At 40.5% G+C, this 22,832-nt stretch overlaps 1 protein-coding gene and 1 long non-coding RNA gene across 2 annotated transcripts in view; both read right to left on the bottom strand.

Annotated features, from left to right (window-relative positions):
• The window catches only part of LOC139460304 (uncharacterized), a 56,632-nt gene extending 43,261 nt beyond the window's left edge, over nt 1-13,371 (bottom strand). The window contains exon 1 of the mRNA XM_071241796.1: nt 13,194-13,371. Coding sequence (XP_071097897.1) covers nt 13,194-13,371 — 178 coding nt within the window. The remainder of the gene's footprint in view (nt 1-13,193) is intronic.
• A 2,778-nt stretch (nt 13,372-16,149) lies between these two features.
• LOC139460637 (uncharacterized) lies at nt 16,150-21,200 on the bottom strand. The gene is made up of 3 exons (XR_011652818.1): nt 20,977-21,200; nt 19,673-19,756; nt 16,150-16,218 (listed from the first exon to the last, which is right to left on the bottom strand). It is a non-coding gene; the product is annotated as an uncharacterized lncRNA (long non-coding RNA).
• Nucleotides 21,201-22,832: the final 1,632 nt, after the last annotated feature.

The raw sequence follows: 22,832 nt of genomic DNA, 5'->3' as shown, positions 1-22,832 counted from the left end.
ACGATTGTGATTCGCCCCGATTATGTTTCTAGGTTTGTACCATACCCATGCTCGTGAGTTTCACCGAAGTGGTAAACCTCTGAGACCTGCATCACTTCGGGCTCTCCCCCCACATTAAGCTGACACGCTGCAATATAACTGTAATACTGTTAAAAGTAGCGTTTAACCAAACTCACTCACTCACACAGTCATTCACTGTAGGAGCCGATTCTCATCTTCCTTGCGGCTCCAGGGAGGGCATGATAGGAGCGTGTCACCCTATATCTCTCAAGAAACAGTGGCATGTAAAGCGTAATTAGTCATGACTCCCACACATACTTGGACATTCCTCTAGAGAAGTGAGTGAGTGAGTGAGTTTGGTTTTACCCCGCTTTTAGCAATATTATATTCCAGCAATATCACGGCGGGGGACACCAGAAATGGGCTTCACACATTGTACCCATGTCGGGAATCGAACCCGGGTCCTCGGCGTGACGAGCGAACGCTTTAACCACTAGGCTACCCGACCACCCCCATTATTGTAGTACATGTATGGAATCAAGTCAAGTCAACAAAAAGCAACTGCTATAGAAAAGCATGCATTCCATGCAAAAGTTGACTTTTATGCAAGCCCCATGCATTTCACTGGGTATAAAATGTGCGTTAACGGAATTCCATATGCATTGTTTAGCATCGTGCTGACAACAACCACTCAGAATAACAACAAAATTACGCACTTATTCAACATTACGAAATGACACGCCTGTCCGAAAATGAGCGCTGCGAGCCATTGGTATGCTTGAAGCAGGATCGAGTCAACGTGATGTTGCAAGACAATTTAACGTCCACAGAAACACCATTTAGTGTTTATGGCAACGTAGGCAACAGACGAATGCAGTCAGAGACCATCCTCGGAGTGGCAGGCCACGCGTAACCAATAATCGACAAGAAAACTGGATTCGATCAACACACATACGAAATCGATTCCAGCCAGCAACAGTGACTGCTAGAAGCATCCCTGGCCTTGACGAATATCTTCACAAACCGTAAGTCGTCGCATCAAATGTGCAGGGATTGTCACCAGAAGACCCGCCCGACGTCCCATTTTAACAGGAAACCACCGTCAAGCACGTTTACAGTAGTGCAGACACCGTCTACGCTGGACGGCCATGCAGTGGGGACAAGTTCTATTCTCTGAATAGTCTCGGTTTCACCTCAGCAACAGCGATGGGCGGATTCGAATGTACCGACGATGAGGTGAACGTTACGTCAATCATTGTGTCATGAAAGAAGATCTGTTCGGGGGCGGCAGCGTTATGGTATGGGGTGAGATAACAGCAAGACAGAGTAGAGGGAGATATCAATGGACAACCTTACCATGACGAGATCATTGGCCTTGTTCTACCGTTTTTGCGTCGTCACGGCCCAGGCATTACCTTTCAACATGACAACGCCGGGCCTCATATTGCTGGACTTGTTCAGGACTCTCTTCAACAAAACAATGTGAATGTCATCACCTGGCCGGCTCGCTCCCCTGATCTCTCACCAATCGAGCACATGTGTGATGAGATGGATCCACGCCTTGGACTTCAACCACGTGTTCCACTGACACTCGGACAGAGTGCGGACAGATATCGCACAGGACTTTGTGGGACGCCTGGTCCATTCCATGAGATGAAAATGTGTCGCTTGCATCGCAACCGGAGGTGGACACACACGTTGTTGATTTGTAAATTGACATTTTTGCATTTTCTGAAGTCAGTATGGCAAATTAAACCATTTGAACACTTACAGGAGTCTTTTATCTGTTGCAAACCGAAATTGTTTCAGATTTGGTAAAAAAACATATCTTATTCAATCTCTAAGGAACGTTTTTTGTTCAGTATATTTAGATTTGAGATCTCCTTTAATAATACCCTATGTTTGTCCAATTCAATCCTTCCTAATCCTTTTCCAAGTGACTCCTGCATGTTCGGTTGACTTCCAACAATATCAGCATCGTGCCTACTCCTTCGCCAACTATCGAATGCGATGGGATAAAGCTCGTGCAGTTTGCAGGATGTGTGACGCTCATCTGGTTACGATTGAGGACAGGGAAGAGGACATGTTCCTGGTCAGCATACTAAAGAAATTACCAGGTGAGTGTTGACAGAATTGTGTAATGACATGTGAACAGTGTAGAGGATGTGTTACTGGTCAGCCGGGGTTTTTTACCATAAGAGGTTGTGGGTTGCTGTGGATTGCCGACAATAGTGTTGCTTAGTCCAACACATCACTTCAGGGCATATTTTGCCAGACAGCTTGTAGAAAGGACCAAGTCGTATCAATCAGCTGGACATGCCAAGTCATTTGCCTATAGTGTTTTCACGATGTTTGTTATTTGGTCCATATAAATATTATTTTGATGAAATTCTATTTGCCAAGAGTATTATATAAGGCAGTTGCTCATGTGCCAGTCGGACGATGTTGATATATCGATTCTGTATGTTGTGCTATGGGCCAAACCAGCTTGACATTAATTTGGTAAACACACTATAAGCAACAAAGTAGACACAATTTGTGGATAACAACTTCTTTATTTACTGTAAAGACGACATTTCGGTATAGATCCTTATACCCTTGGTTGCTTGACAACGGTATAAGGATCTATACCGACACGTCGCCATACATGTATAAGTAAACAAAGAAATAGTTATCCATCAATTGTGTCTACTTTGTCATCCGTCAACTGCTTATAACATCATCAAACAATTAAACCTATCAGCAAATTTCTGCTGTCTGGTATTCAAGTCATTTAAACTGGGGACTACGACCACTACATCTCAGTGTTTGCACCTGGAGGGATGGTGTAAATCTCGCTGGATTCCATGCATGTAGCAGAGGTACTCAAGCCGTATGGTGATCTGACTTTGTCTGCTTGCGATCTAAGGCACCATTATGTATTTCTTAAAATCACATTTCATATTCACATTTATTAAGTCAATCCGTGATCGGTTGCTATTTATGATACTTTCCAAATAAAGTTTGTGGCATGATTTCAAGTCACAATATGGATGATATATTGCCGACCTAACTTTAACTTTTAAGTCGCTTAGGGGCGGTGGGTTAGCCTTGTAGTTAAAGTATTCACTCGTTACACCGAAGACCCGGGTTCTATTCCCCACATAACAACAATATGTGAAGCCCATTTATGATGTCCCTCACCGTTATATTGCTAGAATATTGCAAAAAGAGGTACAAAACCATACTCACTCACTAGAATATGTAATAATAAACTACTGTTTACCTTACAATGAAGAGCCGGGCAACGGTTTTCAACACATGCTACGTGTAAGGCAGACAAAATCTGCTTTTCTTGTTGGATATAACCTGAGGCGAACCGTTTTGTGAAGAAAATGCAGACTGGTTTGTCCCTTCTCGGGGCTCTTCCTGTGGTGTGAAATTGCAGAACATTGGAGAGTTCTACTTTCCATTTCAGAGTCGAAGAGTGTGATAGGCTACTGGACTGGTGGGCACCTCATTAAAGGGAACTGGCTGTGGTCAGATGGTACACCCATCAATTACACCAGATGGGGTCCACTGGAACCAGATCACCCTTGGCGTCAGAAGAGCCTAGTCTACATGAAATGGTTCTCCTACCAGTGGGCATCACACAGGGCCTTTGGTAGCCAAGTGGGGCTAGGCTTCATATGTGAGAAGACCCTCTTGTAATTTTCTTCCTTTTTTCTTTGTTGTTAACTCGGCAATATGTCATATCTACAGGCATGAAGGCGACCTGTATGTTATCAAGTATCAAATGGTCGGTCTTCTACGATCAGAAGGAGTTGCTGGGAACCTATTCTAGTTTAAGCTTAGGAATAAACACTGTGTATTCAGCTCTCCAATGCTCGCGAAACACGTTTCTTCCAAATACAGGATATTTACCATCCCGAAACACACAAGCGTAATAACCTCTCTTTCTTTCTCTTCCCCCTCTTTATATATGTATATAACAATGATTGTAACTGTGGTTCATTGTTTCTGTTGAGATTCGATTGAAGCTCGTTTGGATAGTGATCAGTCATCAGGAAGTTATTATAGTTAGATGCTAGTGTGCAAACGGTGATAGTATGTTATAGAAACATCTGGAATGTTCCAGTACTGCTAGACGGGTGAGGGCACTCTGTAGAAATTTCCAGTAGCGTTTGACTGTATTTTTAGTGGGACAAGAGCGTGTTTATGTATCACTCACAATTTCATCACATTGGAACCAGCTTCAATCCCCCTACAATCATCTGTTTCCTTGCCTTGCCCGTTTCGGAAGCTTGACCTCTGTCGACGCTGGGTAAATATATATTATTATCGCTACATTTCTCCATCCCCACTGTATTTGTGTATTAGATATTGACCACTTCCATCATATTTTGTATTGCAATTGAATATTGTACTACTACTCTATTGTGTACAGCCATTTCAATTGATGTGCAGTAATTTGTGCTGATTTGCAAACTTAGTTAATTTTGTAATACATTTGTTGTGTGTATGCCACGTGTTGGTTGTTTATTGGTTTCACACTAAGTTCATGTAACTAGTGAATTCTGGATTAAGATACGGGATTGGGAATCGACACGTAACAATATATCACAGGTAACAACAGAATTTCTCAGACACTTGAACGTTATTTGATTGGACGGCTATTGAAAGCAAGAACTATGGTTGCGAATGGGTCCAAAATGGTTATGTTAAGAACATGCACAACAGTCTGTTCCTGTAAGTACTATGAGCAAAATCATACTTTAAGAAAAATATTTGAAACATGAACCTAATGTCTTTGTTGTCCAAAATGTGCATGACGCAGCTGCACGTGGAATATTCTCTGCAGTTAATGCATGTGCGTCAATCTTCCAAGCGAGCTGATCTTTACAATGCACGGTGGAACCGTAGCGATTATTCTGTTGACCACTTACACATATTGAGAACAAACTCGTGGTAATCACATTCTTCTTCTGTAAGATTTTCTCATTAAAAGGTTATCTAATAATTTGACTTTAACATGAAAATCGCTAAAGCTAACAAAATTCAATACAACAGTAGTATGGTAATTGTCTGAACCTTTAAGGAATATACAAATACTGACCGTAAGGTGGTTTGTATAGTTGTTAAAGCGTGTGTTCGTCACGATAATGACCCGGGTTCGATTAAACCGGTGTGTCGGCCGCAGAGGTTTTACTGCAATATTGATACAAGTGACGTAACACCTCGCCCTAAACACACCCACTACATTCATCCCATCCTCAAGCTGCCGTCTCCCGCACCCGCACCACTCCATTTTACCATTTGTAACTAGCTCCAAGCAAGTGATTATGTTTTCAGGTTTGTCAGCAGCATACCTGTGGTTGTGACACTTCTGGAATACGGTCATAGCGTAGTTAAACATAACTCACTCACTCATTATATGACGGTGACCTGAAATCAGTAGAGATTATGAGAGCAAGGCGACAGAGAACCTCACAGTAGATTGTTCGTAGAGGACCACTATTTAAGACGACGAAGTTGAGTTTTTGAGTATAAGATCCGCCGACCATAAACATCACGAATGAAAAAGTAATCCCAGTTAAAAGTTTATTTAATAGGCGCCGAGCTTGATTATTATAGAAGTGGTGTGTGTTTTCCTCCCTTTCATTGAACTGAAACAATATGCAACATTGTAGCGAAAGGACAAAGACATACGTCTCATAAGATATAATACACAGTTCTACATTGTGATACCTAAATACAGAGTAAAATGTAATACAAAGACAACACTGATGGGGTGACAGGTATGATTTTAAAGGCAAACCAGTATATTTTAGCTAGATTCAACAATGTATAACATACAGAATTGATAAAACTGGCAGAAGATGTTAGTGACGTGTTATAATGGTACTGAGGGTGAATATACTGTTTTCCTGTTTTCTGTTAGTCGCCTCTTACTACAAGCAGAGTCGCCTTTTATGGCAAGCATGGGTTGCTGAAGACCTATTCTACCCCGGATCTTCACGGGTACATAGTTGACATTCTTCACCAATGCAAGATCTACGTCCCAGTTCAATCATTAGATTATTACCTCATGCAAATCTGGATAATGATATATATATTCTTAGATTAACATGAGTAAATTAGTAATCGAAGTTTAAAAGAGATTCGTACGTGGAGTATGTTGTCAATTTTGGGTTGTTATTGATATCCATTTGCCATCGTTGATAGCTATTACCTATCACACGTTACTCTATGTCTGATAAAAAGGCCGATTTATTTCCACATAACCAAGTCCGTATCTAAAAAGAGTTGAGTCCAGTAAATTATACATTAAACATGTGTGGCAAAAAACAACCCACACACATGCTTGTACACACAAATGTCAGCATACCATCATACCACATAATCAAATAACTATCAGATTGATGTAATCGTAATAAAACCCACATATATAAATGTTAAATTGTTATATTTTACAGTGAAAACAAGTGAATTGTGTAACAGCAACGTTACGATCAGTAGATGTTTTAGCATTTCCATATAATGTGAATCATATCCTTTTATGCAGTAGTACATATAACTACGAAGATTGCAATAGTTCAACATGAAAAGAAGTAATGTCAAGGAGTGTGTGCATCACTGCATCCAAAACTAAGTCGGCATTGCAAGAATTTAAAAGAAGCAGGTACCAATGTCTTATTTGAAGACAAATATTCCAGGATCCATAAGCAATGAGTGAGTGAGTGAGAGTTGGGTTTAACGCCGCTCTTAACACTGCTACACTTATATCACGGCGTGCCAGCTTAATGTGGGAGAAAAGCCCGAAGTGATGCAGGTCTCAGACGTTTACCACTTCGGTGAAACCCACGAGCACGGGTATGGTGCCGACAAACCTAGAAACATAATCGGGGCGAACCGGGATTCGAACCCACAATCATAGGTTTCTGGCGTGGCAAAGGGACGCAACTGCACAGCGAATCGCGGCGCCTTAGACGACTGGGCCACCCGTGCCGCCCCCGCCCCCATAAGCAACCTGTAAAATAAACTCCAATATGTCGAGATACAAATGCGCAACTTTATTAAAGCGAACAAGGGACATACATTTTTCCCACAGACTTTAAGGTATACAGCTAAATATGCATCTAAAATAACACTATCTGGTAGATAATGTGCAGCTGGACAGTTACACACAGTGATGTTAATCTGTGCATATGAAACAATGCCAAGCACAAAAGGGAATACAACCCAAAAATTTCCATTTCTGTTTGGGGAGAAAGGAGGTGGTGTGAGGGAAGAGGTGGTGTGAAAGTTGGGCCGGATGATCATTGTCGAACGTTTATCTCAGTTTGTATCTTTACAGTCTGAATACGAGATATAAAGTTGATGCAATGTGTTTATGTGTCCTATTCTTTGAACTGTATAATTGTTGAACTTACATTGAAGCGCCACTTGCACTTGGAAATTTCACAAAAGTTGAACGTAACAAAGTTGCAATCCATTTTCTTTTTTTTCCTATGCCGGTTACAGTATTATACTGGACACGGGATACAATAAATATGCACATGCCAACCTCAATCCCAACAATTCAAAGTCTAACGTACATTACAGATTCGGAAACAATTTATGTTTAATTTGATGATTTCTTTACTCAAGTCATGCCATTACAGTGATGACAAACCTATGAGAAAGTGATATGGACTGAAGTGAACAATTACCACTATCCTTCATTGATCTCATTGTATGGGAAGAAATACCTATCCTCAAATGAGACTGTGATTCGCTTTAGTCATACCAGCAGCAATGGAATATGCAGAAAAACTTGCAAGGAAATGACGGATACATTGCTGTGTGCTAATGAATATTTGCTGGAATTAAGTTCAAAACATCAGAAACATCCGGTCGTCGATATCTTCTACAAGTTGAAAACAGCCTAATCAAATCCCTGCAAAAGCATCTATCTCACCTGAAGAGAATGATTATCTGTGAGGAAAAATATCACTTTACCCCCATATGATTTGAAAGCAGCCACATGATCAAACAGGCAGAAGAGGTTTGTTTCTGGTATAAGTCACCTGAAGCTTGGCGAAGATGTCATCAGTGCTAAGAAATTGAGAAACAACTATGGGAAGACGTCTGACAAGCAACTTTTTGGCAGACAATGCCTGCCAGCTTGGCCTGAGTGAGTGAGTGAGTGAGTTTGGTTTTACGCCGCTTTTAGCAATATTCCAGCAATATTAGGCGGGGGACACCAGAAATGGGCTTCACACATTGTACCCATCCAGCTTGGCCTGAAGAATATCATCCAAGACATAGACCGTGAACATCTTATGGAAGCATGTACATGCCAAGAAGACCAAATTCACTGTCATTGTAACATATGCCAGACCCAAGAAAGAGAGCAGTGTTTGACAACAATGGCTTCCAAAGAGAATATTTCCTTGATATCAAGCAAAGAAAAGGGAGAGCAGATATGACACAAGTTGACTGGCTCCAAGATGTTGAGCGAGTGAGTGAGTATGGTTTTACGCCGCTTTTAGCAATATTCCAGCAATATCACGGCGGGGGACACCAGAAATGGGCTTCACACATTGTACCCATGTCGGGAATCGAACCCGGGTCTTCGGCGTGACGAGCGAACGCTTTAACCATAAGGCTACCCGGCCGCCCCCCAAGATGTTGAAGGTGAATCAACCATTTGTGTTGCGTCATCTGGTGACATAGACAGTGTTGTTATCCACCTTTTCCAGGTTTGACAAAAAGACAAATGGCAGGTACGAGAAGACTGTTTTGTTCTTCAGAAACTTAACCAGACTTGCGTAACATTACAGGCATCTTGGAGCTGACGGAAGATTGTTTTCACCAACCCTCCATTGAAGCACGTCTCACTGTCACTATATTTGGGTGGAAATGATTTTCTGTCCAAGTTCCACGGAGTCACTCATAAGAAATGGATTGACACAATTTTGAATATTCCAGGTCTCTTAGGTTTAATGGAAACCAACTAGGGACAGATGAAATTGAAAGAGAATATGTACATTCAACTTGTGAAGTATATATACTGTCCACCACGACTGCGTCAGACAAGATGTCTATGGAAGACATAAGACACGTCCATCAATACGCCTGGAAAAGGCTCTCGACAACCAAATCTTTGGATGCCACCTGAAACAGCTTTGCAACAGCGAGTGACACCCATTGACTGCCAAATTGCATATCTGCAAACTGTGTGGGATCATGGGATCAAATGTCACTGGATGCTTGATAAAGCATGACCACGGTGCCATTGAATACAACCTAGGTCCTGACAGTCACTATGACAAAGTGGCTGCCATTCTCAAGAAGACCGACGTGGAAATGAGATATATTATGAAACTGGCTCGGAAGGAAAGGAAGAAAAGACTATGTCCTGAGACACCCAATAAACAAGATTGGAAAAGACTGCCAAGCTAAAGTAAGTTTTAATCTATACTAAATTTCACGTTCATATAAAGTAAGTTAATTGGTCATGTTCTCTTTGATCTGAACAACCATAATATTGCATTTTATATGAGAAACAATGAGAGTATCTTACTCTCCTTTCATCTGGGGAGAGGGGCTTAAGGTATACCAGGGTTGCATCTAGAGATGCGGCACTGGGGCACTGCCGCTTAAATACATAAAATGCCGCAAAAAATAAAATTGAGTGCGGCAGGGTTGCCGCAAAATTACTTTAAATGCCGCGAAATTTAATTGAAAGTGGGGCATTCCCCTAGTATTTACTTTTCTTTCTGGCATGTATAACTGTAAAAAAAGCAATTAAATTCTTTCTGATATATAAAATTCAACCTAATGTGACAAACTGTCAAACCCTGCTCGTAATCGAAACAATGACAAGTTTGCTAGAGTTCTTTGTAACCCTACTTCTGATTGGCTGTTCACTTTGGCCAGATCTCGCGAGAATGCTAGATCTAATGTCATGACATATGGCCAAAATGGCGACGGCGCCAAAAAGGAATCGAACATTGCTCGATTTCTTTAAATCTGGAACCATCGGCACAGATGAAAATATTCAAGAATCTACCGAATCTATAGCGACATCAGTTGGCGACATCAGTTCCGTAGACAAGGGTAAGCGTGAACGTAAGTACATTTTTCAAACCGAATGGAGAACTACGCGCCCATGGCTCAATTTGAAGGAGTGAGTGGGTGAGTATGGTTTGACGCCACTTTTAGCAATATTCCAGCAATATCACGGCGGGGGACACCAGAACAGATTTGAACGAAAAGGGTGAAATGATTTGTGCCAAAGAACTGGAAAATCTAATACATTTACGGATGTAAACGTAAACTTTCGAACCTCAACGTTAGATCGTCATGTGGAAGTTATTGGACATCAACAATCAATACAAGACTTGCAACTCAGAGAAAAAATGAAAACTGCAACTTCAAATGCTTTTCAGAAGTGCTCAGAGGCGGTAACTCGAGCAATGGAAGTTGTCTTTTGGTTGGCTTAAGAAAATGTGGCTTCATTGAAGTTTGGTTCTCTTCTGATTGTGAGAGAGGCTTCAGCAAACAGAACCTCACCAAGACAGCTTCAAGAAACAGATTGGAAAGTAAAACCCTCAACAGGTTAATGATGATATATGTTGAGGGTCCCAGCATCAGGGATTTTGAAAGGGACAGGAAAGAAAGACAGAAGACTTTTTCATAACTAGGATTGTGGTACTAATTACCAGCTAACTTGACTATTCCTTATTCATGGCGTTTAAACATTTCAGTGTTTCACTGTTTCGGAAGTTTGTTTTTGAAGTTTTAAAACTGTTTGAAGTTCTACAAGTTTGTTAAGTATAAGAAGTTTCTCTGGAATATACTGTCTGTGCCATTAACATGATGCTATTGTGAGAAGCTAAATGACAAGAAACTGGTAAGTAAACCATTTAAAAGTTTATTGTCCAAGTCCCTTTGTAAAGGCTAAATAAGAAGCAGTAAAGTACATTCTGTAGGTGGTTGTCAATTTTTTTACCCCCATTGAAAACACTCCATGCCCCCTTTCTCTTCCTGAGGGTGGGGGCCATCCCTAACATTTAAGATTTTCTAGATGCAACCCTGGTATACGATAAAATGTATAATAATGTTAATATGAAAACTATAACCTGCTTTCTGTCAGTTCTTTCGAGTAAATAAATGTATACTGATTTCTGTGACTCATTCAATGAGCCATTACAATGTTTTTCATGTGTGTATAAAATATCCTGAATAATCATGATTAGTTCAATATCTGTTGATAACAGGAGGAGGACACTTCTTACCAGAGAAAATCCCATTAGTCAAGATCTGTCAGACACAGAACCACTTGATGATACTGATCTGCCCCATGAAATCGAGTCATCTTTGTATTAAGAAAAAAATAAAAAATACATAGTGACGTAACTTCACCCATGTGCTGCAACGGATAGACATTAACTCTTGTGTGTTCCTTACAATTCATATTTCATCAAATTGTGATTAAAACATCTACATTTGGTCTGTGCAACGCTACAGATATGTATTTTAACAAAATATAAATAATCTTCATACTTATAAGCTAGTTTACACGGTGCATGTTTCAAGCTTAGAAAAATGTCAGACTATTGCCATGAACCTTTCCTTAAGCCTATACAAAAACAGATTTAACAGTCAACATCTTGATACACCTATATAAATATACAAAACCACATTTAAACAATAGAGTATTTGCTTGCAATGCCAGGCACTAACTTCCAATCTGAGCTGAATCATATTGATTATGAGTGAGTGAGTTTGGTTTAATGCCACTTTTAACAGGATTACAGTTATATCGCGGCGCATCAGCTTAATGTGGGAGGAAAGCCCCAAGTGATACAGGTCTTAGATATTGATTATGAGAGAACTTTGGATAATAATACTATCTTCCAATACATTAACATCAACCAATATTTTACAAATTTGATACACTGATGAATCAACAATGACCTCATTATCATCTTGGCACGATGCCACCTAAAAGAGTGCTTCTATCAAGATGAAGAATAAGTTTACAGGAATGATCACAGACCTGTGTTGCTTAAGGTGAAGAATGAAAGCTATGTTTTAGCTAGATTAGGTAATATTTCTTGCAGAAAACATTTATTACCGAACAAATGCAGTATTTGAATGGCAATAATTTCTCACGCTCTCGCACTCACAGAGACTATTTGAGAACAATAATCACTATTACCATTGTTATTATTAATGAGTTTTCACTTTATAAGCAATATCACTTAATAGTGATGATATTATTTTTAACACATTCTTGGAGATTGTGTTTAACAATAGCTCACTTATACACAATAATGACATGTTGCTTTCTTCTGAGTAACGTTTTGTATTCTTTATAGGCAATAACTTTTTGTTTGTAGTTTAACGCTGCACTCAGCAATATTCCAGCTATATGACAGCGGTTTAGGCAAAAAGAGATCCGTTTTACTTGAAATAGTGTTTCCTTTATCATATTCGTGATATTTTCCTCCATACTGTTTGATATTAAATATATACATGTAAAGTGAAAGATGAATTCATGTTGAGATTCTCTTGGTAACAATAATACATTATGAATGTTTACATAATATTGTGAAGTTTTGTTTCGACCTTGTAAATTATGGTTTACCTATGATGTTATATCTTAACTACAACTTAAAGCTTCGAGAGCTGCTCACACAAGTCACAAACAGTGTAGCTGCTGTAGTCATCTAATCAGTGAGAGTGTATGGTTTTACGCCGATTTTAGCTTTATAACATCAATATCATGGCAGAGGACACCAGAAATGGGCTTCACACATTGTACCCATGTAGAAATTGTCATCTGGTCAGAATACACTCATTCTTCCCTAATGGACTGTGATAGGCACAGGCTGTAAGCAGGGCAGAGGTATGCTGTCGGAGCAATAAGGCTGGGGTATCAGATTACCCGATTTGGCCCCTTTCACTGCGAAATGCAGAGAAAAAAGCAGGCCAAATTTTACATTCTACAAGTTTTAATTATCTTCAATAACAGTTTCAATTAAATCATTACACATTTACACACTACGACGTGAGTGGCAGACCATGCTACTGTCCATGACACCATCCTCCTTAACCGTCACACAAACACTCCACTGATGTCAATCAGCGTCATGGGACTCCACGAGATCCACCACTCGCTGATATCCCCAGTCTCGCCTTGTCGGCTGCTGTCTACCCACTGTTGTTACTGACGTCGAAACTGGACTGCGTCTCTAAGTCTCCTCCTTGACAGGCCCAAAGGAGGGTGTTGTCACAGTAATCGTCAAACACATCGGCACCTTTGCTCACAAGGAGCTCCACCATTTCTCTGTAAGCCCTCCCATTCTGCCGACACCACTGATGTCCTGCTGCCACCATCCTCTACTGTTGATGACCGCTACATTCAAAGACAGGACTAACTTCACTGTCTCCACGTCTCCTCCATAACAGGTGGAAGGACATGAAGGATGGTGTTACCGCATTGTCCACCAGTGGCATCGGCGCCTTAACTCACAAGGAGCTCCACCACTTCTCTGTGTCCCTAGTATGCTGCCTCCATCACTGGTGTTCTGACAGTACTCTTCAACTCTACAGTTGATGATGACTTTGCCTGCAGACATGATCCGCCTCACCTTCTCCAGCCCCCCCCCCAGCTGGCATCATAGAGGTTGAGGCAATCTGTTGGTGATGGAATCGCTGTAAAAACAAGTACACTCTATACACATCCTGACATCTCTGTCATACATATACATTGTTGACGCCTCGTAGTGTTGATACGTGACACGAACATGGATATACCATTAAACATATCCAACATGGCTGACCATTCAATTAAGTTACATGATGACAGCTTGTTTCAAGTAATTAAGGATTATGAAGTTTAAAATTATTCTGCTAATGCAGAGCTACAGGTAAGCTGCGTAATTGCGTAAAATACTCCCCAAAAATATTCAAAACCCAATTAATATCCATTATCTTGCCTACAAAAACGTGTGCATTAAAGGAAAAACTCAAATGTATAAAAACAGCACACGTAAATACCCAATACATACAGCGCGCGTACAACAGAGCTAATTTCCGAAACACAGTTATGAGCTAATTTAATTTCTAAGTCAAGCCTATATATATAGAACAGTTATATACAAGTAAAACACTATTTCATTTTTTTAAATCTTAAAATGTTCACTAATTTTCGGAAAAACCCAAAAGAGTGATGAATGGATGAGTGATATTGGTTACACAAAGAAAAATGTTATAACCCAATTAAAATAAGAACCCTAGAGTAAATATTCAATTGCTCAAAAAGTTATCTGGAGCTCGGTTAATGGATGGAGAGTGTTAACGTTTGATCAACTGAGCTTTAGAAGATCAGTACAATTGCAGTTTGACATTATAATAGGATAATAGATATTACAATTACAGTCTGCCTCACCTTCTCCAGCCCCCCCCCCAGCTGGCATCATAGAGGTTGAGGCAATCTGTTGGTGATGGAATCGCTGTAAAAACAAGTACACTCTATACACATCCTGACATCTCTGTCATACATATACATTGTTGACGCCTCGTAGTGTTGATACGTGACACGAACATGGATATACCATTAAACATATCCAACATGGCTGACCATTCAATTAAGTTACATGATGACAGCTTGTTTCAAGTAATTAAGGATTATGAAGTTTAAAATTATTCTGCTAATGCAGAGCTACAGGTAAGCTGCGTAATTGCGTAAAATACTCCCCAAAAATATTCAAAACCCAATTAATATCCATTATCTTGCCTACAAAAACGTGTGCATTAAAGGAAAAACTCAAATGTATAAAAACAGCACACGTAAATACCCAATACATACAGCGCGCGTACAACAGAGCTAATTTCCGAAACACAGTTATGAGCTAATTTAATTTCTAAGTCAAGCCTATATATATAGAACAGTTATATACAAGTAAAACACTATTTCATTTTTTTAAATCTTAAAATGTTCACTAATTTTCGGAAAAACCCAAAAGAGTGATGAATGGATGAGTGATATTGGTTACACAAAGAAAAATGTTATAACCCAATTAAAATAAGAACCCTAGAGTAAATATTCAATTGCTCAAAAAGTTATCTGGAGCTCGGTTAATGGATGGAGAGTGTTAACGTTTGATCAACTGAGCTTTAGAAGATCAGTACAATTGCAGTTTGACATTATAATAGGATAATAGATATTACAATTACAGTCTGCTGGTGATGGAGTAAACACACCCCGACATCTTTGTCATACATCTACATTGTTTACACCTCAAAGTGTTGATACGTGCCACAAACATGGATACACCAGTAACATTTCCAACATGGCTGACAACAATGCAACAATTCAGTGTGAGTGAGTGAGTATGGTTTTACGCCGCTTTTAGCAATATTCCAGCAATATCACGGCGGGGGAAACCAGAAATGGGCTTCACACATTGTGCCCATGTCGGGAATCGAACCCGGATCTTCGGCATGACGAGCAAACGCTTTAACCACTAGGCTACCCGACCGCCCCGCAACAATTCAGAGGAATGATGAGAGCTGGATAATGTAATGAAGGATAATGTACTTAATGTTTAAAATCTTTCTGTTACATCCTGTAGTTGCTTCATTATTCTGTGTAGGATGGAGAGTGTTAATATTGGATGAACTGAGCTTCACAACATGATGATAACGTCAATACAATTGCTTTTTGATATTATAATAAGTTGATATTATGTTACATTGGTTTATGTCAGCCTGTTTTGTTTGTTTTACTCCTTATCGTTCACTTGTTTAAAGACCCGTGAAGATTCCGGCATGTCATCGATCCCAATTGCGTGGATTGATGCTCATGATATTAATCACTGGATTGTCTGGTCCAGACTCGATTATTTACAGACCGCCGTCATATAGCTGGAATACTGCTGAGTGTGGCGTTAAACAACAAACCAACCAACCAAACCACTTGTTTAAAATTAATAGGATAATAAGAGACTACATTTAACAGCTTGTTATTGTAGAGACTGTTCATATGAAGGTTTGTGGAGTGAACTTTCTGGCTGATATTTGTTACATGATGATGTGACCATGTGTACACAGTAGGACAGTCACACTATCTACCACCTGCTGGGTTCTCCCACTTACCCTGTAGGTCAGACTCTTGCGTTGTCACTGGGATCTGTGTAACCCTCTCGCTCGGGCTCGGATCCTGACTCGGGTCACTCAAGGCTGAAATCAAGAATATGCCTCCGTCAGTGAGTTGGGTTTTACTCCACTCTTGGCAATATTCCAGCAATATCAGGCCGGGGGACACCAGGCATGGGCTTCACCCATTGTACACATTTAGGGAATCAATCTCAGATTTTCGGTGTGAAGAGCAAATGTTTTAACCACTAGGCTACCCAGCATTAGAAATTGGCACTAGTCCTGTAGTCCTTACCAAACTGCCAAATACTAAAGGCATCCAAGGACTAGTACAAATTGGCCCATTTTAAGGGTTTTGCAACTTGTTATCATTATAGTGGACTAGTGGACAAAAACTGTTAGTTTTTAACCCTGGGCTACCCCGTCACCCTCATAAATGCTGTTCAGAAAACTATAAAATGCAGGTAAGCATTATAACTACAGGATACAGAAATAAGATTTGCCTTTCGACAAATGTGGCTTATAAATTTTCCTACTTAATCCCCCGCTACGTCAGGTTTTACAATCTCTACCAAAACCAAGGAGGAGCGTTTGATCTGACTTAAAAACCGTCTTACAAATAATGTACTTTTGATCATGGAAAAACAAACAATGAATGAGAGGTGTAACATTTAATACAATCAATTTATCTTCGTTTAGTCAATCTGTGAGAGCCCCTAGCCCTTACTACCAGTCTTTCTTGTCTCACACGCACGGAGACAATCACATTCCTGTTAATTATCAGGTAACCCGAAATATTCTTTATGCTCCAAAGCTGGGCGTTGAAGTTTCATGACATGATACGTCATAACTAGAGTGGAAGAAGAGTGAGATGCTTGACACCAGCTGTCGGTATAGTTGTCAGCAATAAGACAACCAGGGGGTGTTAACATGAGTGAGTGAGTGAGTGGGGTTTAACGCCGCTTTTAACAGTATTCCAGTTATATCGTGGCATGTCAGCTTAATGTGGGAGGAAAGCCCGAAGTGATGCAGGTCTCAGACGTTTACCACTTCGGTGAAACCCACGAGCATGGGTATCGTGCTGACAAACCTAGAAACATAATCAGGGCGAAACGGCATTCAAACCCACAATCATAGGTTTCTGGCATGCCCTAGGGACGCAACTCTGCACAGCGAATCTCGGCGCCTTAGACGACTCGGTCACCCGTGCCCATGATACGTGCCACAAACATGGATACACCAGTAACATTTCCAACATGGCTGACAACAATGCAACAATTCAGTGTGAGTGAGTGAGTATGGTTTTACGCCGCTTTTAGCAATATTCCAGCAATATCACGGCGGGGAATACCACAAATGGGCTTCACACATTGTACCCATGTCGGGAATCGAACCCTGGTCTTCGGCGTGACGAGCGAACGCTTTAACCACTAGGCTACCCGACCGCCCCAGGGTGTTATTGAAGCACAGGGCTGGTGTATGATGTCTAATGAATAGTGTCAGAGGTGTTAATGACGCTTCCTGTCACGTCATTCCTGCTAGAAACACAGGACAACAATTAATGACAGCTTGTTCATGCAATTAAGGATTATGTATTAATGTTTGAAATCTTTCTTTCACAATCACATCCAGTTGTTGCAGCTTATTACATGTACGGCTAGAGAGTGTTAACGTTGGATGAACAGAGCTTGACAAAATGATTACGTCAGTACCATAACTGTTTGATATTATAAAGCTTAAAAGAATATAAAAATTGGTTCTCAGGAAATGGCTTTTGAAAACAGTGCGAGCAGGTGGCCTTTTCTTCTTCTTGTTGTTGAAACTAGTATGTAACCAAAAAATCAGTTGTGTACAATCAACCCAGGAAAGAGCCTCCCTTCATATGTATTCTTTGATGAGTAAAATACAGGAATACAATATCTGACTACTGTTGGACTAAACCAGTGCGTGCTAATACACATATACGATGAGCTTGGATATTATTCCACAAGTTAAGTGAGTGAGTGAGTTTGGTTTTACCCCGCTTTTAGCAATATGCCAGCAATATCACAGCGGGGGACACCAGAAATGGGATTCACACCAGGTACCCATGTCGGGAATCGACACCCGGGTTTTCGGCATGACGAGCGAACGCTTTAACCACTAGACTACCCGACTGCCCCTCCACAAGTTGAAGTCATTATCGTGACTTGAACATTGGAAGAAGTATGTCAACACATCCTTACTGAAGTATGCAAGTTCGTCCTGTTATTACGCTATCTGACTATAAAAGTATTCATTGTGTATCTGGGGTTATGTTTGTAATCCATTATATTACTTTTATCCAAGAAGTCATTCAATTTTGTTCACAATTAATTTCAGTGAAATTGTGTCTGAAGTGATCAGCAATGACATCAACTCACCTTGATACATTAGAGATACAAAGTTTCACATTACTTTCAATTGATATGCGTGCAGAAACGCATGCATTGAATGAAAAAATAAAATTATGAAAATAGCCTGAGTAAATACCCAATGAAGCTTTTACAGCAAGCATACAGCAGAGCTAATTCACGAAACACAATTTTAGGCTAATTTACTATCTTAGTCAAACCAATATTTTGAACCGTCATATAATCGTACGACGGGTGCACTGGCATCACTGCAACTGTCACTGTGGACGTCCGGTACAATATTCACAATCGCGCCGTAATACACAAAGGTTACACAAAATTTGAAGTTGTAGTGAAAGTAGACATGTACATACTGACAACCAAACTTATGAGTTTGAAGTGTATTAAAATGCAAACGTGAAACTCTTGATAATGCCAAAACGGCTAAAACTATTTACATACACACAATGTAACACCTCGCCAAAAATTTTTATACGATAATGATTGCCTCGAATGTAGGCGACAAACATGTAATGCAATTACAAAATGGCAGGAATCAACGAGCCAGGTAGAAGAAAAAGCCTTTTCACGTGGAATACACACATTTTTACTACACAAAAAGTGAACATATATGATAAGGTATACTTCACCTGTCGCAGGTGAAATTTAACATTGCAGCAGAGTGATAATCACAAAATTAAGCCAGAAATTGTAGGACCAAACGGGGTACAACATGTCTGTTTGGTGACAAGCAGGAATATGATCACATGTGACATCACAAGGGACGGTGGCATGACAGCGGCCATTGGTCCTTGCAAAAAAAATTAGTCGCCCCTTACGGCAAGCATAGTCGTCTTTTACGGCAAGCATGGGTTGCTGAAGATCTTCACGGGCCTATTAAAAAAAAGTAAACTGCAAACAGAAACATTTTTTCTTCACCATGGACCATCGCAAGGTGCTGTTTTCTTTGTCATGAGGTAAGCAGTAGATGCAGTAATGCAGGATAAGTAACAAAATTACATTGATCAGCATGTTATTGTAGAGACTGTTCATATGAAGGTTTGTGGAGTGAACTTTCTGGCTCATATTTGTTACATGATGATGTGACCACATGTACACAGTAGGACAGTCACACTATCTACCACCTGCTGGGTTCTCCCACTTACCATGTAGATCAGACTCTTGCGTGGTCACTTGGATCTGGGTAACCCTCTCGCTCTGGCTCGGATCCTGACTCGGGTCACTCAAGGCTGAAATGAAGAATATGCTGTTCAGTCAGTGTGTTTTACACAACTCTTCGCAAAATTCAGACTGGGCGACACCAGACATGGGCTTCAGACATTGTACTCATTTGGGGAATCGATCCCAGATTTTCGGTGTGAAGAGCGAACACCTTAACCACTAGGCTACCCCACAACCCCCATAAATGCTGTTTAACATATTGCAGGTAAACATTATAACTACTGACAACAGAGTTTGGTATGTTTAACGCTGCACTCAGCAATATTCCAGCTATATGACTGCGGTCTGTATATAATCGAGTCTGGACCAGACAATCCATTGATTGACATCATGAACATCGATCCACGCCGTGACAAGAAGTCTCACTACTAACGTCATTTGTATAACGTCATGTGTATGACGTCACTTCTTTCAGGTGTTCCGCCATCTTGGCTAGTAAGTAAAGTATGTCCACCAAACACTCACTGTTTGTGGTATCTTAATAGAACCCCAAGATTCATGTCTTTGTCTCAGACAGACATGAAAACCTAAACACACGCAATTGGAATCGGTGACATGCATCAACCAAGTCAGTGAGCCTGACCACCCAATACAGTTAGTCGCCTTTTACGACAAGCATAGTCGCCTTTTACGGCAAGCATGGGTTGCTGAAGATCTATTCTACCCTGGATCTTCACAGGTCTCTGACAACAGAGAAGTGGCATTCGACACGGTATGTGCCTTTCAAATTTATTCACTGGTACGGTGGTATAGAGACTGACAAATGGCTTAAATTCATTAGATTTTGATTTAGATTGCTTTTAATCAACCCCACGTTTATAGTAAAAAAACAAACAAACGCCTCCTGAATCCACATGATATTAATCACTGGATTGTCTGGTCCATACTCTATTATTTAGACCACCGTCATGTAGCTGGAATATTGCTGGACGCGGCGTTAAACAACAAACCAAACCAAAAAAACAATTGCTTAAGTTTGAATTAGCCTAAGCTGCACACTGCCTTTGTGCCAACCAGGTGAGCGGGGCTGTACAGGGTGTCTAGCCTTGTGTAAAGATAGGATAGTGCATTTCTGACACTCGTGGTGTTCATTATCAAGAAATATTTAAACAACAACTACTGTGGTATGAAGGGCCTGTGAAATCTAAAAGCTCAAATTGGCCTATTCCTCTAGCATTAGGATAAACATTTTTTCCGAAATCAATAGCTGTATAAATAGTGTTTTCACCTGTTGAGGCATTTTGAGTCTTGTTCACATTGGGTTCCATGCCAGGATTCAGCCTGTCCCGCTTCGCTCCACTCCGTGCGTCTGAACTTCCCGGCGAAAAGATCGTGCCGTCCACTCAAGCCACTACTACGCCACGTGTATCGCAAATATTGACCCTAACGTAACTTGAAGCTACTCTCACTGCGGTGGCAGTTTTGAAGAAAAGAGCGACACTCTGCCTCGCCTGGCAGACATGCAATACGTGATGCACCAAGCAATTATTTACATAATGCGCTAATGCTATATTTATCAAGAGTAGTCTCCCTTTGACCACGAGTTAATATGTTGATGTTTGTTAAATTGTTTTAACTGCAGATGGGTCACTATCGAAATTTGTACCCCTTTTGATACTGTTGAATAATTTTATTTTTTTTAAATTCCAACGTTTAGAAACATCCTAACTTAGCAATAGTTGGGTCAATTATGCCAACACAAAGAAACATAATTTTGTTATTTTTTAAATATACCGGAGAAACAGTAGACAGTTGTTTGTTTGTTTGTTGTTTAACGCCGCACTCAGCAATATTACAGCTTTTTGACGGCGGGTTGTAAGTACTCGAGTCTGGACCAGACAATCCAGCAGTGGTTGATATCATGAGCATCGATCCACGCAATTGAGGTACAATGACATGCATCAACCAAGTCAGCGAGCCTGACCACCCGATCCCGTTAGTCGCCTCTTACGATTAGCGGGGGCACTGGTGGCCCAGTCGTCCAAGGCGCCGCGATTCGGTGTGCAGAGTTGCGTCCCTTGGGCACGCCAGAAACCTATGATTGTGGGTTCGAATCCCGGTTCACCCCGATTATGTTTCTAGGTTTGTCAGCACCATACCCGTGCTCGTGGGTTTCACCGAAGTGGTACACGTCTGAGACCTGCATCACTTCGGGCTTTCGGGTTACATGTAAGGGTATATATGTAACAGCTCAGTTGCCAAATAATATGTCGCTGTTGGGTGTCAGACGTTTAATTTCGGAGTTTATACAGACGTTTCTCCAACATATATCCCATTTTTGACAGCCAAGAATACACCATAAAAAACGATGGGGGGCATTCTTAACAGAATACCTCGAAATATTTAACATGGAAAAGTACATACCCATTTGTGAACTAAGGCCAATGGACTGATATGGTCCTGACAATCTCTGTGATGTTATCCCTGAAATTCACATGTCAAACGTGGATACATGAACGCCCCAAACATCCGCTCGCGCATGTCACAGGAAACGAAAGCAAGCACACCATACATGTAACAACGACATATCACGAGGACAAACTCGACATGGCAAATAGAACAACCAGTGCACACAACCTTTCACAGAACATTTAGCAAAGGCTTAACCTGTCTGAAAATCTAATGCAACATATTTAGTTATGTATTACTGATGAAATGAATATAATAATTAACAACGTTAACATTCTTATATTTTTTAATTTGAATTTTTTTTTGGACGAGAGGTCACCAGACGGCAAAATTGAAGTTCATAAGTGTATGAACGACGCAATTTGACGTTCATACGTTTTTAACGAGACCTATTCTTAAAATGACGTAAACACTGACGGACTACTTCCACCGGCTCCGACGTCCATACAGTTTGGCCCTCACTCTATGAAGGTTCATACTCCAATGAACTCACACAAAGTGAAAGTCAATCCTTAAATATCCTTAACATTAGTTATTCTCAATACAATTTGCTATATAAAATTATGATCCAAGTTGAAACTAACCTAAAGCTTTGTTCCCCCTGTGATGTGCAGTTCAGAGTGGGACATGGTTAGAGAAAAGTAACACGGCTGAACCTTATTAGCCAATCAGAAA

The sequence above is a fragment of the Haliotis cracherodii genome, unplaced genomic scaffold (assembly GCF_022045235.1).
Source record: "Haliotis cracherodii isolate W230 unplaced genomic scaffold, xgHalCrac1.p SCAF_14, whole genome shotgun sequence".
NCBI classification, from domain to species: Eukaryota; Metazoa; Mollusca; class Gastropoda; order Lepetellida; family Haliotidae; genus Haliotis; species Haliotis cracherodii.
This window is presented reverse-complemented; position numbering and strand designations above follow the sequence as displayed.